Genomic DNA, 23,286 nt, shown 5'->3' with positions numbered 1-23,286 from the left:
AGAAAATGACAAACCATAAATAGTTTTGTGTCTTTATTAAGATAAGGCCTCACTTATGGCATCGAAGATGCGTAAAGTCATTTATTTTACTTGTCTTAAAATGTTAAGAAAATAATAAAAATAAAACAGAAAATCTCTGTTTATATTGCTTTTATCTATTTTATTGCGATTGTTCTTTCGACAATTTTTAAATCATACTCTGCGCTAATAAGTAATGAAAAGATTGTTTACATTATAAGACAAGTTAGAAAAAATGGAGTGTACGTGATAGCATCTCAATTTGCGATTAAACACGAAGTTCCGACTCGAAACAGTCTCTTATTTTAGTTGTATGCAAGCATGAGGCTCATTAAATAAACGTGGCAGCTTGGCCGTGCCTTGATATTACAACGTGTCAAGTTAAAAACCGGCTAAGTGCGAGTCTGATGCGCGCAAAGGGTTTTGTACCATTATTTATAAATTCAAGACATCCAGCAAGACGGATTACTGCGACAAATCACAGACTTTTGTTTTATCAGCAATATCTTAAGATGGGTCGTCTGAATAGGACGCAGCTTCAACACTCTGGTTCCACTTTCACTCAAGAAGCAAAATGATCTTACAAAAAAAAAACAAATATTTGCTTAGCAGGTTGAGAAACACAATACATAGAATAAAAATTTAAAAAAACCCCCGACTTTCAACTGAAACCTAGTTGTAGGAAATAATGTCATTCGCCAATTTGTGCGGCCATCTTGGATTTGGAATTTGGCATGAGTTCTCAGTGTATTATAGTCGATCTACGCTGCGCTTACCGGTACGTTTAACACAGCATAGGTCGACCCCCAACGAGGTGGACAGATGAATCGAGCCGCTGGGGACAACCAGCCCAGGACCGTGGATTGTGATCTCCCTATGTCCAACAGTGGACGTCAATTGGTTCAATTGAAAATGATGACGAGTGTATTAATAGTACTTGGCAAGCCCTTTCATTAGATACCCAAAATAGGTGGTCGCGTATTTTGTGACGGCGGCCAACCGATTTTTTTCAAACATAGCTAAGAACACTGCCGACTTATTTGCCTTTCAAACTAAAAAAAATAAATCGAAACCCGTACACCCGGGAGGTAAGATGCCAGAGACAGACGCACAAACAGACACATGAAACTAACAAAACCCCGTTGGTTTTTTTAAAACACTAATTTATAACAGGATATATTCTCGAAAAGTCCGAATCATCTTAACGGGTAAAAGTTTGCATAGTCGTTATAACTGAACTTTCATCATAAACAAGCTTTGAGGTTTTGGAACGTGCTCCAATGCGAGGAACTTAACAAAGCGCAAAGGTAAGCAAACGTCTTACCAGAGCTAAAAGTAAGGTACAAATAGCGATATTCTCACCATACAAATAAACAAATTTAAAAATATTAAAATGAAGACAAGAAGTAAAATAATAGCTTTTATACACATGACGTTGAAATTTTAAGACAATGAGTCGCAATTTGTGAGTTTATACAAATAACTAAATTTAATTTATTTACATCAATCAACCTAAAGCCTTCAATCAAGTACAAACATTTTTGCGTTTTAATGACACAACTAAATAAGTGACTTTTATTTATTGCTTAATTTCTTACAGTTGGTAACCGCTTGTCTCGATACCACAAACGATTAATTGATGATTACAAACGCGTTATAATTTTGTTGTATGAAAATGTAGATATATACTCGCAGATCATTCACTAAACAGATTTTTTGACTTAATATTTATTCAATGACTTCCGCAGATTAACTCCTGCTTCTACTTCCAAAATCTAAGGTTACCATCTGTAGGAAAATTTACACAATACGAGGAGTGGACATAACCGGGATGAATTATTACAATAAATGATACCAAGAATAAATTATTATAAAACTATTTTGTAGAGTTATTTAATAAAAAAAAAACATTTGACACTAAAATGTCCTTGGTATGTTGTATATTTCGATTCTACTATTATGATGAGGAATCAGCTCAAAAATATATAAGAAATATTTATATATATCAATTTATACATATGTAATTAAAAATAAACTAAATTTTAATCTTTATTATTGAAAATTTGGTAAATCTCGACTAAGTATTTATAACAAAGGCATTACGATACAACTACCTTAATTAGGATTATTAATAAAAATAACAAGTTGTAACAAAAGCGATCCCTCGGCACTGCTCTGTTGTAGTCTTGTAATCTAAAATCTGAAAGAATTTTAATATTAAGTACTATTCTGTGGTGAAAATTTTAACAAGGCCTTTCCGCCTTAGAGAAAATTTGAATAAAAGTGTTAACAATCGATAGCGATCGCCTTTATTTTTATGATTCATCATTTAGTGCCAATTAATGCTTCAAAGCTAAGCGGAGGACTTCTCTCTCGTTGAGGACAGAAGCTTTTAGTGCTTAGAACCTCCACGCTATTCCAACGGTACTCCAATGCGGTTTTTCTTATTCTCATAATAATATAAGTGAGTAGCAGTAATAGCACGGTGGTAAGAATTTCAGCTCCACTTGCGGGGAGACAGAGTTAGAAGACCAGTACGCTAGACGTGCGTTACGAGAGACTCCGGCCACCCCACAGAAAAGGACGTTTAATGTTCGAGTATGATACCGCGTAGATACTTATTCCGAATACGGATACTAATATCATCAATAACCTACAGTTCAATGCTGGACTGAAGGCCTCTCCTGACGGGAGGGTATACCCTTAATTACTACGCTGCTCAGACTTCAGTACTTAAATTGTAGTAGTAGCATAGAGGATGCTGCTGCCTATTCTCCGTTATATTGTTTTAGCCGCCTCTTACGACCCTGGTTGACGGAAGAGACTGGTTGACAATTGTTTGGATCTGCCTTCACCACACGGCACCATATAACTACCATTATTTATAAGAAAAACACATAAAGAAAATCTTTCTGTTTTTCCATACCCCTAACATGTTATCCGTGTAAGACTAAATTATAACTTACTACGAGGTGAGATTGCAGTGAAAAACTAACATAACATCAATCTAAAGAAAAGCTTACCCTGTGTACCAAATGGAGTACTTTCGGAAGTTTTCCCTGCCACTATATTTAGCTTCTGAATAGCTGGAACAAAAACACGATTGGTAAACAATAATAAGTACAAATCGTAAACAAAATATTATGAAAAGAAAAATACTAACCATTTCTGTTTTCCATCGCTGGTGGCTGCATAGCTGTCAAAAAATATGACTTCAATTCAAATATTTCATGACCATTAATATATACAAAAGTGAAATTATGATTATGTCTGTTTATATTCCAAAACATCTGTTTCTGATGGCTTATACGATATTTGGAACACCCAAACACTCGAGTAATTGGATAATATTATTGACCGCTATATCCCTAACAAGTTAACACGATCACGGACAGCACCGATACGTCCCACCAGTTCAGATGTGCTCTCATGGGCTATTTTTTTGTAGAATATGAAATTAATGGAAACTGTTTACCTAAAATATCCGTATTCTACGTTGTTATGTTCCATTTGCAACTTTATAAATCTTCTTAACCACATTATATCCCTTTAAGGGCAGATCTTGAAATAAAATATAACCTCCCACCACTCAAACTCCCTTGGTAGACTTTTATTTGTCTGTTACAGTTCAATCGGAATCGGTTGAGCTGTACCCAAGAATAGCTCAAAACAGAACAGAAATGTAAATAAATAGACAGTAGAAACATTTTCAAAAAACAAGCTTTTATTTGAATTCGCTAAAAATTATACTTTTAATTTTTTTACTATCTTGTAACTTGTCATCACACAAATTCTGACAAAAAATCAGACGCGTTAGTCTTATGGAATTATCTTTTTAACACATCATTCGATATGAGAGCGACTGCAGAAATAAAGCTTATAATGAGCAAAGGTTACTCAATTGAAACTAAAGTAATCTCTTACAAGAGTACTGACTCACTAGGTGGCACTAGTATAAAACCAGAACCAACGGTTTAAAGTACCCTTGAAGATACTTGGACTCTACCATATTCCGCAGAACGTTTAGCATGATTTGTGAGACATTTTCCATCATAGAAGGTGGACAAGTAAGTTTTATCTCTGGATGAAACCGGGGGATACCATGTATAAGTCCTGCCTATGCTAACCGTGCAGATGCATAAATGCTAGTTCTGTACATAGATTTATGTACAGAACAACTCAATTGTTTGGCCAGAATTAGACCTATAAATCGCAACCTGCACACCAAAATTAAAAGTTAAATAATTGAGATAAAATTGAAATGAAATTTATTTATTTGTGAACAATAACATTCTCTTAACCTTTACTGGTCACTGTAAGAGTATAAAACTGCGTTACAATGATTTCACCAATTACACGGATGCCATTATTAAATAATACCACAGCATAGCGTAACAGTAAAGATCATGCAGAGAACTCAACGTCGAATTTATTTTTCGAAAACTATAAAAGAACCACGGTACGAGGAATGCACAATTGCCAAGCATACCCGATACAAATTTTACCGACAGAACGTTCCCATTTTTTAGTATTGCATCGTTCATGTTAAAAACAAGGGATTTTCGTACTGTTAAATCTGTGGCCAGAACTCTCTTTTCCGCATTGCAGTAATGATAATATTTTAAAAAGCCATCTACTTCAAGGATCCAGAATAATAAGGAAAGACACTGTGTTTCACACAAGTCGCTTGAGCTTTTAGCTGTGTCATTACTCTGGTTCTTACACGATTATCCTCATTTCTGAATTAATGAAGAGATACGTCAAGCACAGTTCTTTCCATCTCCTGCTGAGTGACTCTAATTAGCTTACAGGCAACTAGGAAGAGATTTCAGTGTAAATAACTTGGAAAGGTAACACTTATTAACAGTAATAAAATTTAAAATATTAGTAGTTCAATAACTTTATCGTGATTATACCAAAAATCGGAGGGAACACTGTTTAGACACAGTTAATAGAGCAAGAATACTACAAATCCATCCAATATAAACGGTTAAAAAAACCGAATTCCGTATTTAAGCAGTCGACCTGCTTGAAAAATTACGGCCTTATTATTAAATAATTTATTGTACTGTAAAACTGATTTCTTTCGTGTTTATTTTTGTAATCTGTCATTTAACAATTGATAGAAGACGCGGGATTGTGTAACTATACAAACTGTACTGAGCAGCAGTTGTACAATGTATATAAGGTAAGGATATAAGTCAATAATACTCACGATATAATTTGATGGTGCCTTCGGTGTCACCCAAGGAGTTCTTGGAGACACATTTGTATGTGCCGTAGTCTGAGCCAGTAACTCTTCTTATAGGCAGGCGTAGTATTGAACGATATGATCCAGCAATTCTTTGCGGCTCCAGACCACCTCCTGAATGAAAGTATCTTTATTAACTTATCGATAGGCCTGCTTCTAGATAACTTCAAGCCACTTTAATACTATTCTAGAGGATTATCCTAGAGGATTTACGAAAATATAATTATATAGCATAGAAGCAAATGTTACTTTGCGGAATTCCATGATATATTATGAAAATTAAGCTTAATTTGCTATACTCCGCGATAAGCAGGAGAATCTGTATGTATGAAAGGTGTAAAAGGTGACACATTTGGCGAATTTTTCACTTAACAATTATTCATTGTAAAGTCGGGATCTCTTTGGATGCTCCGGTTTCGGAGCTTAACGGGCATAGAGGGTACATTGCTTAAGATCTGTTTGGTGTGGAGTACAATGATTAAAGAAATTATAAATTACACCATACAGATTCTCCTGCTTTTCGAGGACAATCGAACATGAAGCTTAATTTACATAATGTTAATATTACAACCACCTACGTTATTACATGTCCAAGGAGATGTTTCAAGGGAATTTAAAACACCTTTTATATCTTACACTTGAGACCAACATAAATAAACAAGTACTATGGAAAGCCTTCACTAATAACGCTAGTACCCGGTCTTGTGTCCTCTTTTTGGGCGGCTATCACATGTGACAGACTTTCTAACTATTTAATTATTCTCTAATAACACGTGGTTGATTATTGTTAAATGCTTATGACGTCAATAATAAGTCGTAGTTAGAATAATAATAGCTTGAAAATTTTAAAAATCCTAACCACCCCTGATTTCTAATTCATATTTCTATGTATTCAGGAGAGCTAATTAAATCCAGTCCAGCATGAAGAGCTAACAACAATAGTTAGGGTTGTGTAATTACTCTTGTTTAACTTGTAGTGTGCGCCACAGTAATTGGTCGCATAATAATTTTCCGTCTAGCTAGCTAGCCCGTCGAGAAGTTTCATCTTCGATCTCCGAACATCTTCATCTAAATCTTCACCAAATTGATATGGGTAACTAAGACAGCATAGGTTTTGTGGTTCAGTTGAATTTAAAAAAAGGATGTTAATTGGATTTACGTTATTTATTTTTGAGTCAATTAAAACTCTTTATCAGTGCTGCCCTCTACATCAAAACATCTATTTAAAATGAGCTTGGAGCCCGACGCCACGAACTCCGCATGTCTCATGTGATCATCGTAGAACCCAGCAACGCGGGTACAAGACACATAGAAGAGAAGAATTTAGAGCTTAGACCCACCACGCTGTTTTAATGTAGGTAATAGGTTTCAGCGCGACATTTTGCAGGGCATGCAAGGGACACACCCTGCAATGTCCATCAACCTGAGGAGTAGGTATTAATTCTAATGTGCCTGTTATTAAATCTAATATCTGTATGATGATGTCGGTTAAACACAGAAACTGAAATTTGATTAACTGATGAACGCAGTACTTCGAGAACTGTGTAATCCATTATTACAATAATAATGCAGTTAATTGCAAAATAACTTTATTTGAAACATACATTTTGATGTAGCAACAAGATCAATGTTTTTAAACCGTGTGTGTTGCCAGTCATGACTTACGGATCTGAACGGTGGGCCGCATAAGAAGGCTCAGAGTTATTCAGAGAGTCATGAGAGAGCCATGTTAGCAGCATTAACATGATCAAGTCATAAATGAGGGGATCGTACAAGAGCTAGAGTTACCGATATAACTCAACGACTCGCGAAGTTGGAGTGGCAATGGGTGGTGTACATAGCTCGGAAAACCGATGGACATTCCCAAGGTGCTGGAATGGTGACCCCGCACTGGAAAACGCAGTGCTGGTCGGACCCTAACTAGGTTTACAGACGTCATCAAACGAGTGACTGGGGCACGACTCAGGACTGTGGATTTTGGGACTCCATATAAAACAACTATATCCAGCTGCAGTGAACTTTAATCGGTTAAAGTAATGATGATGATAAAAAAACTCGGTTAATGAAATTGAAATTTATTATCGCAGACTACTTATCGCACTGACTGGTTCCATCGAAAATTTATTTTATATACAAAGGCAAAATCATTTTTAGCGATTTAAATTTTCTCATTAATATAATTGATTACATTTGCATTATCAATCATGGTAGCTCAAATTTAATATCTATACTTATAATAAAACTGTAATGAGTCGAATTCTGTACATTGAAGATATTTTGTTGGATAGAGTGCCTCTATAAATCTCTCTACAATACTCAAAACTGTATTTCTTTTTCTTTTTTTTTGTCTGTCTGTCTTTTTGTATCTTGCCCGCGCATCACACTAAAAGTACTGAATGAATTTCGATATAACATTCGATATTAGTTCAAACTACGAGGTAGGAAAGTAATTGACGATTTTAAGCACTCGGCGACCTGGGCGTCCTGCTATGTTTAACTAACGGAGCTTTTAGCTATCCATCAGCTATCCATAAATAGCTGATGGATATGAAATTCTCGTTCGAACTTTCAAAATTGGGCACCCTTCTACTGACTTGGTATATTATAATGGCTATGGACTAATATATTGTGCTACTATAAAGCCACGAATTATTTACCATAGAGATTAAAATTATTTAAAGTACGACGGAACGAAATTAGGACCCGGGACGGTCAATTGCGATTGGTAATGTTTATGTGGTTGTGGTTTCAAATAGTGGTTGATTAAAGCTCTAAGAACAAAAACAGATATACGTTTCGTCCACACTTCAGTAGATTATTAAAATAAGTTGAAGGAAGTAACTTTCGTACCGAAAAAAATTAGGTATCTGATTTACAGAGGAAAGTTGCAGCCGATGTAGCAAGCAGTACGCTGAATCACGTAATTTGCGCGGACGAAGCCGCAGTACACATGAGCCATGAGCCACATGAGCATGAGTAACTGATACAGTCAGTTACTTTGAGTTTTAAGTCTAAAAACTGAAAACTTTTTTAGGAGAGAATTTGAGCTAATTAATTTTTAGTCTAAATAATTTTAAGGGTTTTAGTACTTTAAGTTTAGTTCAAGTATTAGTATTTAGTTATTAGTATGTATTTTTGCAGTCTGTTATCGTTTTGTTTTCCTTATCCTAAGGTTGCCTTGAAGAGATGGCAACGAAGCGATAAGGCCGCCTTTGGTATACTGCTTCTGTCTGTTTTTTTTTTTCTTCTGTATTTTTTTTTGTGTGCATATAAAGAGTATAAATAAATAAATAAAAATACTTTGTGCATAAACCGAAATAGTAGAAACAAAATATCCTTATGGCTAAGCTTTGTGCATCTATGTTACCTTAAAACTGAACAACATGGTTCATTATTACCGGAGCTTTTTTATCATATATTTTCTCATCATTAACTATTAAATAAGATTTTTCCATAAGCTTGCTAAGGCAACAAGGTGTTTGAAGCGGGCTGCAAGAGTGCTATCCATCCATACTCAATTTTCACAACAGTCACCCGCTTCAACAAGCCTTTATTTCCTTAAGCCCGTAGAGCATCAGCAATGGCGGAGATGGAGAAGGAGTTGAAGTGGAGACAGAGTGCGTACTCGCGTCACCTTGAGTCTTCTGGAAAGTATAGATCGGGGGGAGATTATAGTATACTCACCTATAGGAACAATTTCACCGTTGTCTCTACTCCAGTAACTGACCGGCTTTGGGTAAGCTTCCGTTTCGCATTCCAGCACTAAGTCTGATCCAACCACCGCACCCACCAGTTGATTTCTTATAACAATCACCGGGGGAACTGGTAAAAGAACGATAAAACTTGGTTTTTATACTTTTATTTTAAGACTAAATAACACGGTAAAATTCGTACCACTTACATTTTGAAAGAATTTCAATTCCAGCATAAGTAAGACCTTGATTACAATCTTATCTGGTGGTAAATAGTGATGCAGTTTAAGATGGTACCGGGCTTACCTTTTATGGTTTTGGCAATTATTTTTAAATCCATACACCTAATCGGTGTCCACGCGGCATTGAACCAGAATGCTAACGCTTGGCGGCCCTTTCATGTGATAATTAGCCACGGCCGAAGCCTTCCACCAGACCAGACCAGGGCCAATTAATTGCGATGCGATTGGTCGCATTTTCGCAAATTAACCCAATGTAAAACTTAATACCTAGTCTAGCGAGGCAGTAAGAAGCTCTGTTTAATATCACCACATCATCATCTATAGAAATAAGAACATACAGAACCTGAGAGAGAATTGAGAGTTTTCTTCATTTTAATAAGAACGTCCGTATAAGAGAAATTACAAAGAAAAAAATTCTTATTTTTCTAACCTCTACTTCATATAAAGAATATCTATTTCTGATTCCTATTCCAAGATCACAGATTATTTTTGTGGTAAAGACTACTTTGATATGGAGGTCGTAAGAAAACGGTCCAATGGCTAATACAAAAAGTATATAAAATAAAAGAAAGTCTTCAGTTAGCTTTTGAAATGTTATATGAAAGTAGACAATTTTATCCCAAGGAAAAGTAACTACAGTCCATTCCAAAAAGTTCAGTTCAGTGTCTGGGTGTTTATATGTATTTTATACGTATTTATGTATATAATTCATAAAAATATTCATCATTCATCTTAGTCCTCATAACACAAGCTACGCTTACTTTGGGGCTAGATGGCGATGTGTGCATTGTCGTAGTATATTTATTTATTAGTTTATTTTTTAAGTTAGTCTGTTCTAATAAATTACCTACTTAATTTTATTATTATTATTCATGTTTTAGCGGTGATAGCATATTGTGTAACACTTCAGCCACACTTGCAAGTGGGGCCGAATTTGATACTCTTTATTTTTTTGGAGTTATGCGCGTTTTTAATTTAGAACATTAAATATCACGTGCTTGTAAAGTATGAAGGAATTCAATCAGAAATCATGAGAATGAAATGGAATCATGAGAAAAACCCTTCCTAAGCCTTTGTCATGCTAAGAGGATACCTGTACCCTATAGTGTGCCGGTGATGATTACGAACACTCAATGGTTACGAGCATCCAAATCCTGAACAAAGGTTACTGGTACATAAATTAAAAAAAAAACATCTTGGCTAAACAATTAGAATCTGAAGGCTGTGCGACTTATAGGTCAATAAAGAGCAGTGGGCATGAGAGTTTCAGTTAATCTGTTATCTTTATATACAAATCGTATTACATTATTTTATACCATATTAACACTAATTATGTAATTGCAACATTTTATTCATTTATTATGTAATTAACATTATTTCTGATTTTTTATTATTTTTTAATATAATCATAATTTTGCTGCTTTTATCACTTTTATTACCTACTTTAATGGGAATAACCTGTGCTTCACTTTATTTATTTATTTCATTATTTTTATTTATCATTTAGTTTGCCTTATCGTCACTCGGGTCTCAGCTGAAAATCAGCGGCATGCATTACTTAGATACAATGCATGGCAAATGCTTAGCTGTACATTTTCTGTCTGGTGTTACACACAGACTTTGTATGTGGTATACTATGTTGTTACTTTATTATTATAAGATGTACTGTTTGGAACACTTAACATGAATAAATGTTTTTTCTTTCTTTGATACCTTTGTGAAATATGCACAACACGTTGACCTCTGCAATACAAAACTTACATTCGACTGTTAACATAATCCTTTTGCTGACTGTCGGCGGCACTCCGTTCGAAGCGATGCACAAATACGCCCCAGCATGCTGCCGACTCACTCGGCTTATATTTAACACGGGGCTCTCAAGTGACGTCACTGCAATCATACGGACCTGTTACCTACCTATTTTTAGCATTCCATGAGGCTTAACTCGAACGAAGTTTGGCGTTGAAAATTAAGTACGTCGATTTTAACTTCGTATAATTGGTATAAAAATAGCAAATTCTGTTAGTCAATGTAAATTTGGAATAAAATTTTATGAAATTTAAATATGGATCTCTTCTTTATGCCAAGCGGAAAGGTTGGGTTCATACTAGTGATGTTATAATAGGACCTGCAGGGTGGAGTGTGGCAGTTGTAAATCTAGCGGTCTTTGCTGTCAAAAGTCACTTTTATACATACACAGGACCTATTTGCAAGTAATAAAGTAAGTGACGTTCGACAGCAGAGATCGCAAGATTTACTCATGTCGCAACCTTGTCGTGAGATACGTATTCCTCCTGCCGCATTACTAGTGATGTCCAAATTTGCGTGCTCAATTGCGTTTCTGTTTGTGCTACTTTTTTTTAGAGTATTGTAATTGATGAACCAATCAGATGCCTTATGGTAACTGGAAAACCATCGCCTATGAACAGAGAAATACTTTGCAGGGCATTCCAGTAACACATCCTGCAACGTGGCGACCTTTCCTGTCCTGACCTGAGGCGTAGGTATTAAGCCTCATAAGCCTGTAATTACACAGGCAACCACGCCCTTCAGTTCGAAACACAGCATTGCAAACATGATGTTTTACGGAATTTGCAGAAATAAGCAGGGCGTTAGTATTTCCCCGGACAAGCACGAAGGACGCATGTTGAACGCCGTTACCTTGCCTCAATGCTTAACTGCGTCCATGGTGGCGTGCAAGTTTATGACCAATCACGGGACGCGCGCGAACAAGCAAGATCCTTGTGATTGGTTGCAAACAGAACGCATATTATAATGCAAACGCGGATTGGCTGATCTTGCCTTAAAATAGGCCTGAATCACAACATCTATTTTATTAATACTGAGCTTGCTGTTTATATTCATTTGTCCAGCCTAAACTTAAGGCCTCTGCCAAACACATTACTCGTCATGTTGAAGATGCTTACCGTGAACGTCTTCGGAAATGGTTATAGTTTTGGAGTGTTCTCGTCGCCACGTGATCTGCGGATGTGGTGACCCGGTGGCTGCACATGTCAGACTGACAGGGGAACCCTCTCGCACAGTCTGATCAGCGCTAGTTCCACGGTCCAGAATATCCGGTGGAACTAAAACAAATAATAAACGTAGTCTTGTTGTTCTCTACGACGTTGACATTGGCCGTCAATTACTTAACATATATATTACGAAAGTACACACATCGCCATCGAGCCCCAAAGTAAGCATAGCTTTGGTACTAAGATAACAGATGAATAATTTATAAATAACATACATAAATACTTATAATATACAGATGTAAAAAACATCATACAAACATTTTCCTGTTGTGGAAATTGAACCCACGGCCTTGGACTCAGAAAGCAGGATAACTACCCACTGCACCAATCGGTCTTCTAAATAGGTGTAACTATGTTTCCTGCTATCTGCAGGTGAATCGTGAAAATCTTCACTCAGCTGCACGCCTCATCGCACTTTATGATCAAAATATAACTTTGCCAAGAAAAATTTAAAGATTTTAGTTTTCATCGATATACATTATATATCGATACAAATCGAGATAAAAACTAAATGAAATGAAATACGCTTTATTGTACGCCAAATTAAAAAAAGAACAAGCATTAAAAACAAAATACACAATTAAAATAAAGGAGTAAGGTACAATATATACATTTTTTACACGAAATAAACACAAGTTACAAGTAGGTAGGACCAGAACTAACCTAGGTGCAATAACTAATCAGTTCGAGGGAGTGCAACTATATAATAATATACCAAAATATTTTTTGAAAAAAAAGTCAATTTTAAGAAAGAATACTACCTCTATATTGGATAGAAGCAGGCGTTACTCCACAAAAAGCAGGAGAATCTGTTTGGTGTAATTTATAATTCAATAATTATTCATTGTACAGTCAACATCTCCTGAGGATGCTCCGGTTTCGGAGCGAAACGGGCGTAGAGGGTACATCGCCGAAGACCCGTTTGGTGTGGAGTGTAAGAATTAAAGAAATTATAAATTACAGCATACAGATTCTCCTACTTTCCGCGGAGTATAGCAAACTAAGCTTAATTTTCATAATAAAACCTCAATGTCAAAATTTTGTAACTGTTTAGCTTATTTAGTACATTTGTTTTTATATAGGTTCGAGTTAACAATAAAATTGATGAAAAACTTAACGTAACTAGTTTTAAGGTCTCATGTAAATGAAAAATATTTTCTTTGGAAAATAACGTAAGTATTTAAACCTAACATATAGTTTTTAGCGTGCCGGGTTCGAACTCGCAACAAGGGAAGTCAATGTCATATAACTAGGCTATCACAAGATAAGTTACTCAATAATAATTAAATACCTCCGGTTATTTTAGTTAAATTTTCTTCCTCATGAATAATTCACGATAAGCAACTACGTAGGTATATTAACATTGACCTTTTGATATCGTTATTCTAACTTGCTGTTACAATACGCGTGTTATGTTATACACCCACCTCTTAACCTATTTATATGATAAGTTGCAAACAATTACATTAGAAGATGAATCCTTCTAATGTTATTATCATAATTATGCTAAAGGTCATCAACATATTAACCCACACTGAGATATGTTTAGGCCGCAGTCCACCACGCTGACCCAGTGCGGATTGGTGGAGTCCACATGCCTTTGAAAACATCCTTTGCTCCATCCAAGCGCTCACAAACTTGTCCCATTTTCCCATTTTATGGTAAACGTTTAGAACATTAGAGGTAAAATAATTACTGTCAACTGCTACTTCATTCCATTGAAGTGACTAAACGTTTGTTGGAGAAATACTACTAAAGTGGAGTGGTTTTAATGCTACAATATTATTCGTGTCGGTTTCTGAATATTCCTAATTCTGTGTTGAAAACCTGACGCTGCAAGATCCATAAGTGCTGTTGCAGGAGCCGCAAAAAACAACAGGAGGCGAAAATTCAAGGAGAATTCCGTAGATAAGAAGATCCAATATTACTATATAAATCGTTTCATATCATGTAAATTCATAATCATTACTTAAGGTCAGTAATTACTTGCTTCAGTTACAGGCTTTTTCACTTAGAGAAAACGGCCTTAAGTACCACTCTGAATTATTTCAATCAAATTGGTTTCGAAATTACCTATTTATCCGTTAATGCAGTACTCCTTTCACTTCGCTTTTTCATTTACACAAAATGGAAACTTCCGAGAACGAGCTCTATGACAAAAACTACTACTCCTACCCGCTACTACTATTCTTAATCGAATCATCACAATGGAACTCTTACTTGATGTTGATCATGGAACTGAAAGAAAGACTGTGAAATGAGAATTACAGTCTTTCTTTCAGTTAATTAGCTGAAGCCAATACAGATATTGACTTCAGCTGGTATACCCAACGTGTTTAGATTACTAGCTGCTAAAGCTACGTTAACATGAGTAATGAGAACTTTTGCACAACTTTTTGCACAACTTTGTGCAGTAGAGCACTGAACAACTTTTGAACATTGCACAACTTTCAACTGGCATGCAAACGCTTACTTAATACAACGCTTTTTCTAACCAGCCAATCTTGGGACGTACGTCCAAAAATATTATATAACGCCTAATAAAGCCTAAAAGCTGGTAGAGATCTCCCTGGGATTTTCAATGTAAAACATAGACTATTGGTGCGCCATGGCAGTAAAATCGACACATATGCCGTCACGGCAAACGGCATGACGCTCTTTTATGTGATCATGACATCGCTCTCGAGTATCTTGCGTGTGTGTTGTGCGTATGCCAAGAATAATAAAAAGATTTAATTTTTTTAGTACTTTTAACAAATGTTAAGAAAAATATAGGATAGCTTTTATAAACAAAACTCTATTCCTTTTTAAGGCTTTTCTTTTTGATCCCATATTTTCTTTATAGGTGTTTATTAATAATACATTCTAGTATTAACTTAAATGTTTCACATTGACCGGCTGACAGCTAATGCATTCTTCTTTCCATACTAACCTACAATATCCAAGTATCCCAGCTGACTCTTCATTGGGTCAGTATTAATCTGACACATGTACCACCCTCTGTCGGTTTCCCGTAACTCTCGTATGTGTAGAAACCAGGTCCTTTGGTCGCTATGTGTCACCCCCACACGCCTGCTTCTGGATATAACGTGAGTGTGTATGGTGAGGATTGTCTGGGTATCCACTCGTAACCACGCGACCTGTACATAAAAAGTATTTTCAATCAGTAAGAAGAGAAAGAAGATTATAAAAAAAATTAAGAAAGAAAATTATGTATATATAGGTATATATGCAAATATATATGTTTATTTATATGCACCACCTCTCTTCTTGAGCTGTTAGTTGCCTAGAAGAGATCGATATGTAGCGATAAGGCCGCTAAATTGTATATTTTTTGATAAATTTTTATTTTTAATTTTACTATGTGGTGTGCAATAAAAGTGTATTTATTTAAAGAAGATTTTTGAGGCATTCAATTTAGTTGTAGTTCTAAAAAAAAATTAAGTATTCAGTATCGCTAAGCCTTAAATGAGGGGTTTGCGGCTGTGAGGACTTCTGTTGTATATCTCCAACCACATTCATCAGATCTACACATAGTTTAGGCAAAATTAAACACATATTATAACCTCTATAGTACAAAAATAATTATTTAAATCGGTTATAATTTGTCGGAGTTATGTTGTAAAATCGACAAACACTTTTCCCCTACCCTCTCCCGGAACCGAGCTTAATGTTGTGATGAAGAGTATCCTATATTACTTCTAACACTTCCAAGAATATGTGTACAAAGTTTCATGAGGATCGGTTAAGTAGTTTTTGCGTGAAAGCGTAACAAACAAACTTACATTAACATTTATAATATTAGTAGGGATTATTAGTATTTATGTATATTATTCATCAGTCATGTTAGTACCCATAACACAAGCTAACGCTAACTTTGGGGCTAGATTGCGATGTGTGTATTGTCGTAGTATATTCATTTATTTATTTAAAAAAAGGGATTTTGTAGGAAGTTCCACATGCGATGATATTGTACCGCTTGTATCGTTCAGTTCCTTCCGACCCGTTTGATATTTTTGGTCCACTTCTTGGGGGTGTACCAACGCTAAGCTTGCCGAAGCAGGGTAACCATCTTACCCATTGGGACCCATTTATCGACCGTTGAGCTATGTAGTAAACTTTGGTTGCCCTACGGATCTCCTCATTTCTAATTTTATCACGGAAAAATAGTCCGGGTCCGTTAAGTAATACTATTTTTTTGCCTTGGTTTTTCTCCGATCAGTCGTAAAAGACTATAAGCAGATGTGTTAAGTAATACTGAGTGAACTTATTATTTCTTGGAATTATTGTTATATTGACTATAGCTTGTAGTTGTCAATATTATTTGATTAGATGATAAACCCTTGCCTTATAATTATTAGTACGAACAAATGAAATATTGCATTAAAAATGTTTTTCTAAACTCCGTAAGAAGCTTTTCTTCTATGTACGTTTCCAGCATGCCAATGCAAATATTTGCGGCAAATAAATAAACGTATAAGAAGACGTGTGTTTCTACATTACAGATTTCACCCATTGATGGCCACCGCTGGACATAGATCTTTTGTAGTTTCAAAATCAACTTGATGTAGTCTGTCCACCTCGTTGGGGGCCGACCAAGCTACATTTACCGATGCAGGTTCACCATTCCAGCACCTTACGACCCCAAAGTCCATCGGTTTTCCGAGCTGTTTGCCCGGCCCAATGGCACTTCAGCTTAGCGACTTGCTGAGCTATGTGCTAACTCTAGTTCTTCTACGGATCCTTATTTCTGATAGAGATACTCCTAGCATAGCTCTCTATATCGCCCGCTAAGTGACTCTAAGCCTTCTTATGTAGCCCATCATAGTAACCGACCACGTTTCAGTGTACCTATAGTTTATAATAATATTATAGAATATAGATGAATAAACATTTAGGCACCTAAGAGTTAGTGTTTAGGTGTAAGAGGTTAGTAAAAAATAAATTATCAGTAAGTAGCTAACTTAGCTTCGGTAGTCCCTAAAACTTAGCTAACGTTCATAAGTATCCCATTACGGTTGCTAAAGTATACGGCGCACATGTGTCCCAACTAAACATAAAAATGTAACTTCGCCATGATGTATGACGGGGTGGCCGTCGTACACAGAACAAGGTTGGAATTTTTTCCAAGGCACGCGGATTTCCGTTGCACGTTTCCCTTACCATGATAAATGCCTAAATAAACCCGTTAACATTATAATAAAATGCATAAATTATTAAGTTACGTCTTCTATTTTTTAAAGTAATAATTGAAGGAGAAACTTACAGTCTACCTGATGGTAAGTGGAAAATCATCGCCTATAACAAAACAACACTTCCCAGAGAATACTCTATAAACACATTCTACAAAATGCAGTGCTGTCTATCAACCGTTAGACAAACCACGCCCTTCGAACCGAAACACAGCAGCAATAAGCATGGCGGTAACAATCACCCAGGCGAACTCTGACTCTGAGAGCTCTGCTAATTCTCAAATGTTAATAACTCATAAAGGTGACTTAAGGTATGCCGACCTAATAAGCGGGCGATAAGGACATCTTAGACATGTAATTCCGACAAGATCGCTTTTTAAAATCATCATAATATAAACCCATTACTCGCCAACTACAGGACACGGGTCTCCTTCCACAATGAGAAGGGTTTAGGCCTTAGTCCACCACGCTTGCTCATTGCAGATTGGTGGACTTCACACGCCTTAGAGAACATTATGGAGAACTGTCAGGCATGCTGGTTTCCTCGCGATTTTTTCCTTCACAGTTGGAGCAAGTGATATTTTAATTACTTAAAACACACATAACTTAAGAAGTGTTCTGAGATTCGAACCCGGCCCTAACCACTAGGCTATCACCGCTTCCTCTTTAAAATACATATAATAAACTGAAGGTGCACGTTAAAGTAATAACTTAATGTTAACACAAGTTTAAGCAAACACTGTTGCCTTAACAGCACGTAAGTTCTTAGGTTGTACTTAGTCTCAACATGACAAAGTACAAGTTTTGCATGCACATAATCTCCACTTTGTTGTTCAAGCATTCGATGTATTGAATTTAAACTTCAATTAAGATACAATAATTTTTTGAACTTGTTCTTAATATTTAATAAATTTCAGCTTATATAAGAAGCGCTGATAGTACAGTGGGTAGGAGCTCGGCTTCACTTTCAGGGGCCGAGTTCGAATACCGGCACGCACCTCTAACTTTTCTAAGATATGTGCGTTTTAAGTGATTATATCTAACTAACTCTCTGTCAAAAATCACGTCGATTGGTTGCTTAGGTAGGTTGTGGAGGTCAAACAAACAAACATACTTTCTCATTTATAATATAAGTATGGATTCGCCAAGCGGTTTCGCCCTCAGACACGTTAAAGTTTTTCAATTGTACACGGATTATTATATTGCAATAAAGGCACCCACGCTTAAACATGCAATACACTGTTAAAGCATTTGCATTTGAAAGCAAGTTAAGACGCGAACAACACGTACTCGTATGTACTTATCAACTTTTACCGCGCGCCGCCGGGCCGCAACTTTGTTGCTACCACGATCAGCCATTTGAAAGCGCAAGACAGAAAATTCATAGCAAAATAATCCTTAAAACGTAGACGGCGAGGCCTAATATCGTTTGAGATTGACGAGCTAAATTTATTAGCTTCCGTCCTTTATGTATGCTTTACTTAAGAACGGGTGCAGTAATGAATTTCATAAGTAAAATCACATTTTCGTAAATTTTAACCGAATTTTGTGTAGTTTTCAGAGAGAAGACTACCGTGTACCTTTAAAATCGCTTCCATATAAAATCTGTTCCCTAATTGATCTAGTTCAATTATGTTTAATACTATATTTTTTGTCATGATAAATTGGGCATGCTACAATATGAAAATTGCTTAGAAAATAAATGAAAATGTTAGACTGCGTTCTAAACTGCGTTCTCAGCAATGATTGATGATGCAGCAAAACTAATGGGGGTTTATCGTGAATGTATGACTGTTCATTAAATCAATACTGAACTTAATGGTTAGAATATAGTCTTCTTATCTATTTAACTATTATTAATATTATATTATTATCAAAAAGAGGAATAGGTTCCGCTGCTCCATCTGCTTGCAACTACAATTTAAAAAAAAAAGTTCTAAAAAGAAAATTCCTACCATACTCAAATGTGGTGATGCTAGTTAACTGCCTCGTAGGTCTAGCATGTTCAAGGATGGATCACAGGGCTCTGGATGCGATTCTAGGGTCGGGCCAAGGATTGCTAAGTATTGGGTTGGTCTTAAAATTATCAATACCAGCCCGGAGTTTAGAAGCAGTGTCGACCCTTACGCCTTGGAATCGATCTTATATAAAAAGAATCGGTTTTCCTTTCGAGGAGACCGAGTTCGAGCCGAGTATGAGCGTTTTTAATTTAAGCAATTTAAATATCACTTGCTTTAAACGGTAAAGGAAAACATCGTGAGGAAACCTGCATGCATGAGAGTTCTCCATAATGTTCTCAAGTCTACCAATCCGCACTTGGCCAGCGTAATAGACTACGGCCTACACCCCCTCAGAGGAGACCCGTGACTTGTAGTGGGCCGGTAATGAGTTTAGGATGATGGGATGATGATCAATGCTATCTGGAAGACCAAAGTGTGCTTCCATTATAAGTAAACTGTATCTACGCCTGTAGATACAGACAGCCATGTCCTTATACGAAGACAGCTGTAATTTTGTCCCAATTCGAATCCTGACATGTGTCATATGAATGCCTCTTTGACTATATACCAGTCAAAGAGGCAATCATATGACACATGTCACGATTATAGTATAGTAGATTATAGGGTAGTAGTGGTTTTAGTGATTCTAATTTTAATACATTGCGCATCCGTTTTTAAACTTCAAACTTACAGCGCCAAAATGACGTCATTCATTTCAAAACAAAGAACAACAGCCTGTCCAGTAATAATTTGGAGTTTTGTTCAGTTTAGATAGTTAATATTACATACCCGTTGGCACATATATCCACTTACTGCATTACCCCGATACATCATTTAAATCACTATTAAGTTACCTAATCTCCATAAATAAACATTATTTTTCCTCAATCGATTTTTGCATGTTGCATGTTAAGTTTAAGTTTAAATCCATTTGTTCGTCCGAAATAAAGTAAGTCTTACGTTTTTGTATCTAAAATAATTATACAGGGGAGAGCCAGTACTGATATCTAGAGTACTCAGTTTAGGTATCAGTGTATTAACCAAACATAGTATTAAGCTATGATTTCTGTTACTATTTAATAATCGTGTGAATAAATGAATTTATAATATCTTTAATTTTATTATAAATAATTCATTTAATGCATTAAATCAATACGTTATAAAGTTGCAACATGTTCAAGCTAACGCTATAAGCCCTGCTGTATTAAAAATAAGTCTCTGCCGTATGTTTTCTTTTAACAAATATTTTACTTTACTTGCTACCTTTTAGTAACTTTTATTTCTCTCCTCTAATCCTTGATAATATAAATTAGCGGCAATAGGTAACTTTGCATTTACAGTGAGAAAATCAAATAAACTTTTTTTCATTTATTTCAGCAGCTGCTACTAAATGTAAAAAGTTATTATTTTATATTTTAAAAATATTAATTGTCCGCTTTTTTGTAAAGCTTTGGGCAATTTTTTTCCATTGCTTTGGCTCGTTCATAACTTGCATGGTGTTGATGTTGGAATGGATGGTGGATGATGTGATGGCGTAAACTAATTATGACGAAATTTAGTACTGTAATCGCTTGCATCCTGGATATAAGATACTGTTTAGTGCAGAAAAACGTACGGCTCCCTCTGTAATATAACATAAAAATTGAAACAATCGCCGATAAAGTCGCCCTTAACTGCTATAAAAAATGTATGCTGTACCTTATATGAAGAAAGGTTGTGAACAGTACACGCTAGTATCGCTTCCCTTCCTAGAGGCGCCGTTATATTTTCTATGGGCCCGCTGAATCCGGGCTCATCTGAAAAAAACATCTCATATATATCTATGTATATGTCAATGGCTATATTATAATATGCACTTCATAAATATTTCATAAGAATATCTAATTTGAATGAAACAAAATACAAATTAAAAACACAAACACACATGCACACACAATCAAATACGCGCACATAATTTGTTAAACGTTTCTTATTAAGACCATAGATATATGGAAGACAATGCCTCCTGTAATACAGTTAAAACTACAGCAGGAGACTCGGCTTCACACTAATGAAATGTATGCGGTTTTTTTGATTAAATAAAAAAGAAATTTTAAAAAATGCATTTGGATAGTGCATGAGGATTTTTTTGCATTTTATTGCAATTCATGGCTACCCTTGTTAAAAATCCTGTGCACACCGATACGTCTATATAAAGGAAAATAAAACTGAAACGTCTGTTTGGGTTTATGAAAATACTGCCTTATATAAATCTAATAACAAACACGATCCGAGTTACTAATTAATTGGCCTAAAGTCATTTGATTTGTGGACCAGGCTTTTGTTGGGATTGACATACATTCGTCCCATTACTTAGTCTGTGTCACGGATCACAGATCGCTCTGTATCGGAGGTGACATGTAATAATAATGTTACAAAAGATACCTATATAGAAACGGTGTTAGCGCATTGGGTAAGAGCTCGACTTCACTTTCGAGGGGCCGAGTTCGAATCCCAGCTCGCACCTCTAACTTTTCTTAGTTATGTACGTTTTAAGTACCTAGTGAAAATATCACTTGCTTCAACGGTGAAGGAAAACATCGTGAGGAATCCTGCATGCCTGAGAGTTCTACATAATGTTCTCAAAGGTTGTGGAGTCCACCAATCTGCAATGAGCCAGCGTGGTGGCCCTGGGTCTGAGTGGCTGATAACAGGTTGATGTGATGACCATGATGTTGACAAACGCTACCAAAAATTTTTTTTATGGTTTATTTTCGAAGCAATCTCGACTACTGGATGTCGTGGGGAATAACTGAACCGAACTGGTTTTGACAAAACTTCTAACGTAGGACGGCTTTAAAGGCTTCCTTGTACCTTTTACAATTTTTCAGTAGATACAGTTGGCGTTGTTAACTCCTGTGGCTCGAAGGCACGTTATGCCTTCAGTACCGCCAGTCCATCCGTAGAAGAGAGCGTTTTAGGGGGTATCCCTACTTGCCCTGCTCAAAACCTGGTTGGTTGGCCTTTAAGGTTCTATGGTTTTACGCCTATACGGCTGAACGTGCTCCCCGAGGATTTTTCTTTTTTAATTTATCTTTATCAAAAAAGATGCACAAAGGCGACATAAAATTATTTCTTGCCAAACTGCCAAACTTTACCAACGTATAAAATCCGCCGACCGGTATTGTAGCTAGAAGGCCTAAGCTTAAAATCCCCAACCCTATGACAGAAGAGGCATGAGGCCTGCAGCGACATGAACAAGAGGTTTTTTTTTTATTATTTTCGCTTGCGATCGGCTTTTCCAGCCATAATCAGATTATCGCTTATATTTTTTTCTGTTTAATTTTGAGGGGTAGTCCAGCCAATATCCTCTCTTACTGTGTTATTAGTGGTCCGGTAAATTTATCTTTCGCCTTATTCTAGTACGTGCCATCTTTTCAGGCGTTTAGTATTTTTGACTTTAAACAACTTTGTGCCAAGGTGTTAGGATGTTCCTCTAGTCTGAGAAACATCTTGGAGTTTTATCAAAATTAAGCTAGATTTGCTATACTCCGCGAAAAGCAGGAGAATCTGTGTGGTGTAATTTATAATTTCTTCAATCCTTATACTCCACACAAACAGGTCTTCGGCAGTATACCCTCTACGCACGTTTCGTTCCGCAAACAGATCTTCGGCAATATACCCTTTACGCACGTTTCGCTCCGAAGATCTGTTTGGTGTGGAGTATAGCAAATTAAGCTTAATTTTGATAATATATCATAGATTTCCGCAAAGTAACGCCTGCTTATATCCAATATCTTGGAGTATTTGTTCACTTCCTCTTTGTATTTCCAAATATTTGTGAAATTCCCAATTCCGTGAGAACCAAGGTGCACCC

At 36.1% G+C, this 23,286-nt stretch overlaps 1 protein-coding gene across 1 annotated transcript in view; it reads right to left on the bottom strand.

Moving 5' to 3' along the window:
* Positions 1-2,095: 2,095 nt before the first annotated feature.
* The window catches only part of LOC120626377 (neurotrimin-like), a 39,832-nt gene continuing 18,641 nt past the window's right edge, over positions 2,096-23,286 (bottom strand). Inside the window, exons 3-11 of the mRNA XM_039893883.1 lie at positions 21,129-21,226; positions 15,171-15,378; positions 12,131-12,289; positions 10,965-11,093; positions 8,954-9,091; positions 5,234-5,383; positions 3,182-3,214; positions 3,042-3,104; positions 2,096-2,218 (exon numbers count right to left, since the gene is read on the bottom strand). Coding sequence (XP_039749817.1) covers positions 2,118-2,218; positions 3,042-3,104; positions 3,182-3,214; positions 5,234-5,383; positions 8,954-9,091; positions 10,965-11,093; positions 12,131-12,289; positions 15,171-15,378; positions 21,129-21,226 — 1,079 coding nt within the window. The 3' untranslated portion in view covers positions 2,096-2,117. The remainder of the gene's footprint in view (positions 2,219-3,041; positions 3,105-3,181; positions 3,215-5,233; positions 5,384-8,953; positions 9,092-10,964; positions 11,094-12,130; positions 12,290-15,170; positions 15,379-21,128; positions 21,227-23,286) is intronic.

The sequence above is a fragment of the Pararge aegeria genome, chromosome 9 (assembly GCF_905163445.1).
Source record: "Pararge aegeria chromosome 9, ilParAegt1.1, whole genome shotgun sequence".
Classification (NCBI taxonomy): Eukaryota; Metazoa; Arthropoda; class Insecta; order Lepidoptera; family Nymphalidae; genus Pararge; species Pararge aegeria.
The sequence above is the reverse complement of the archived record's forward strand: the minus strand, read 5'-3'. Positions and strand labels throughout refer to the sequence as shown.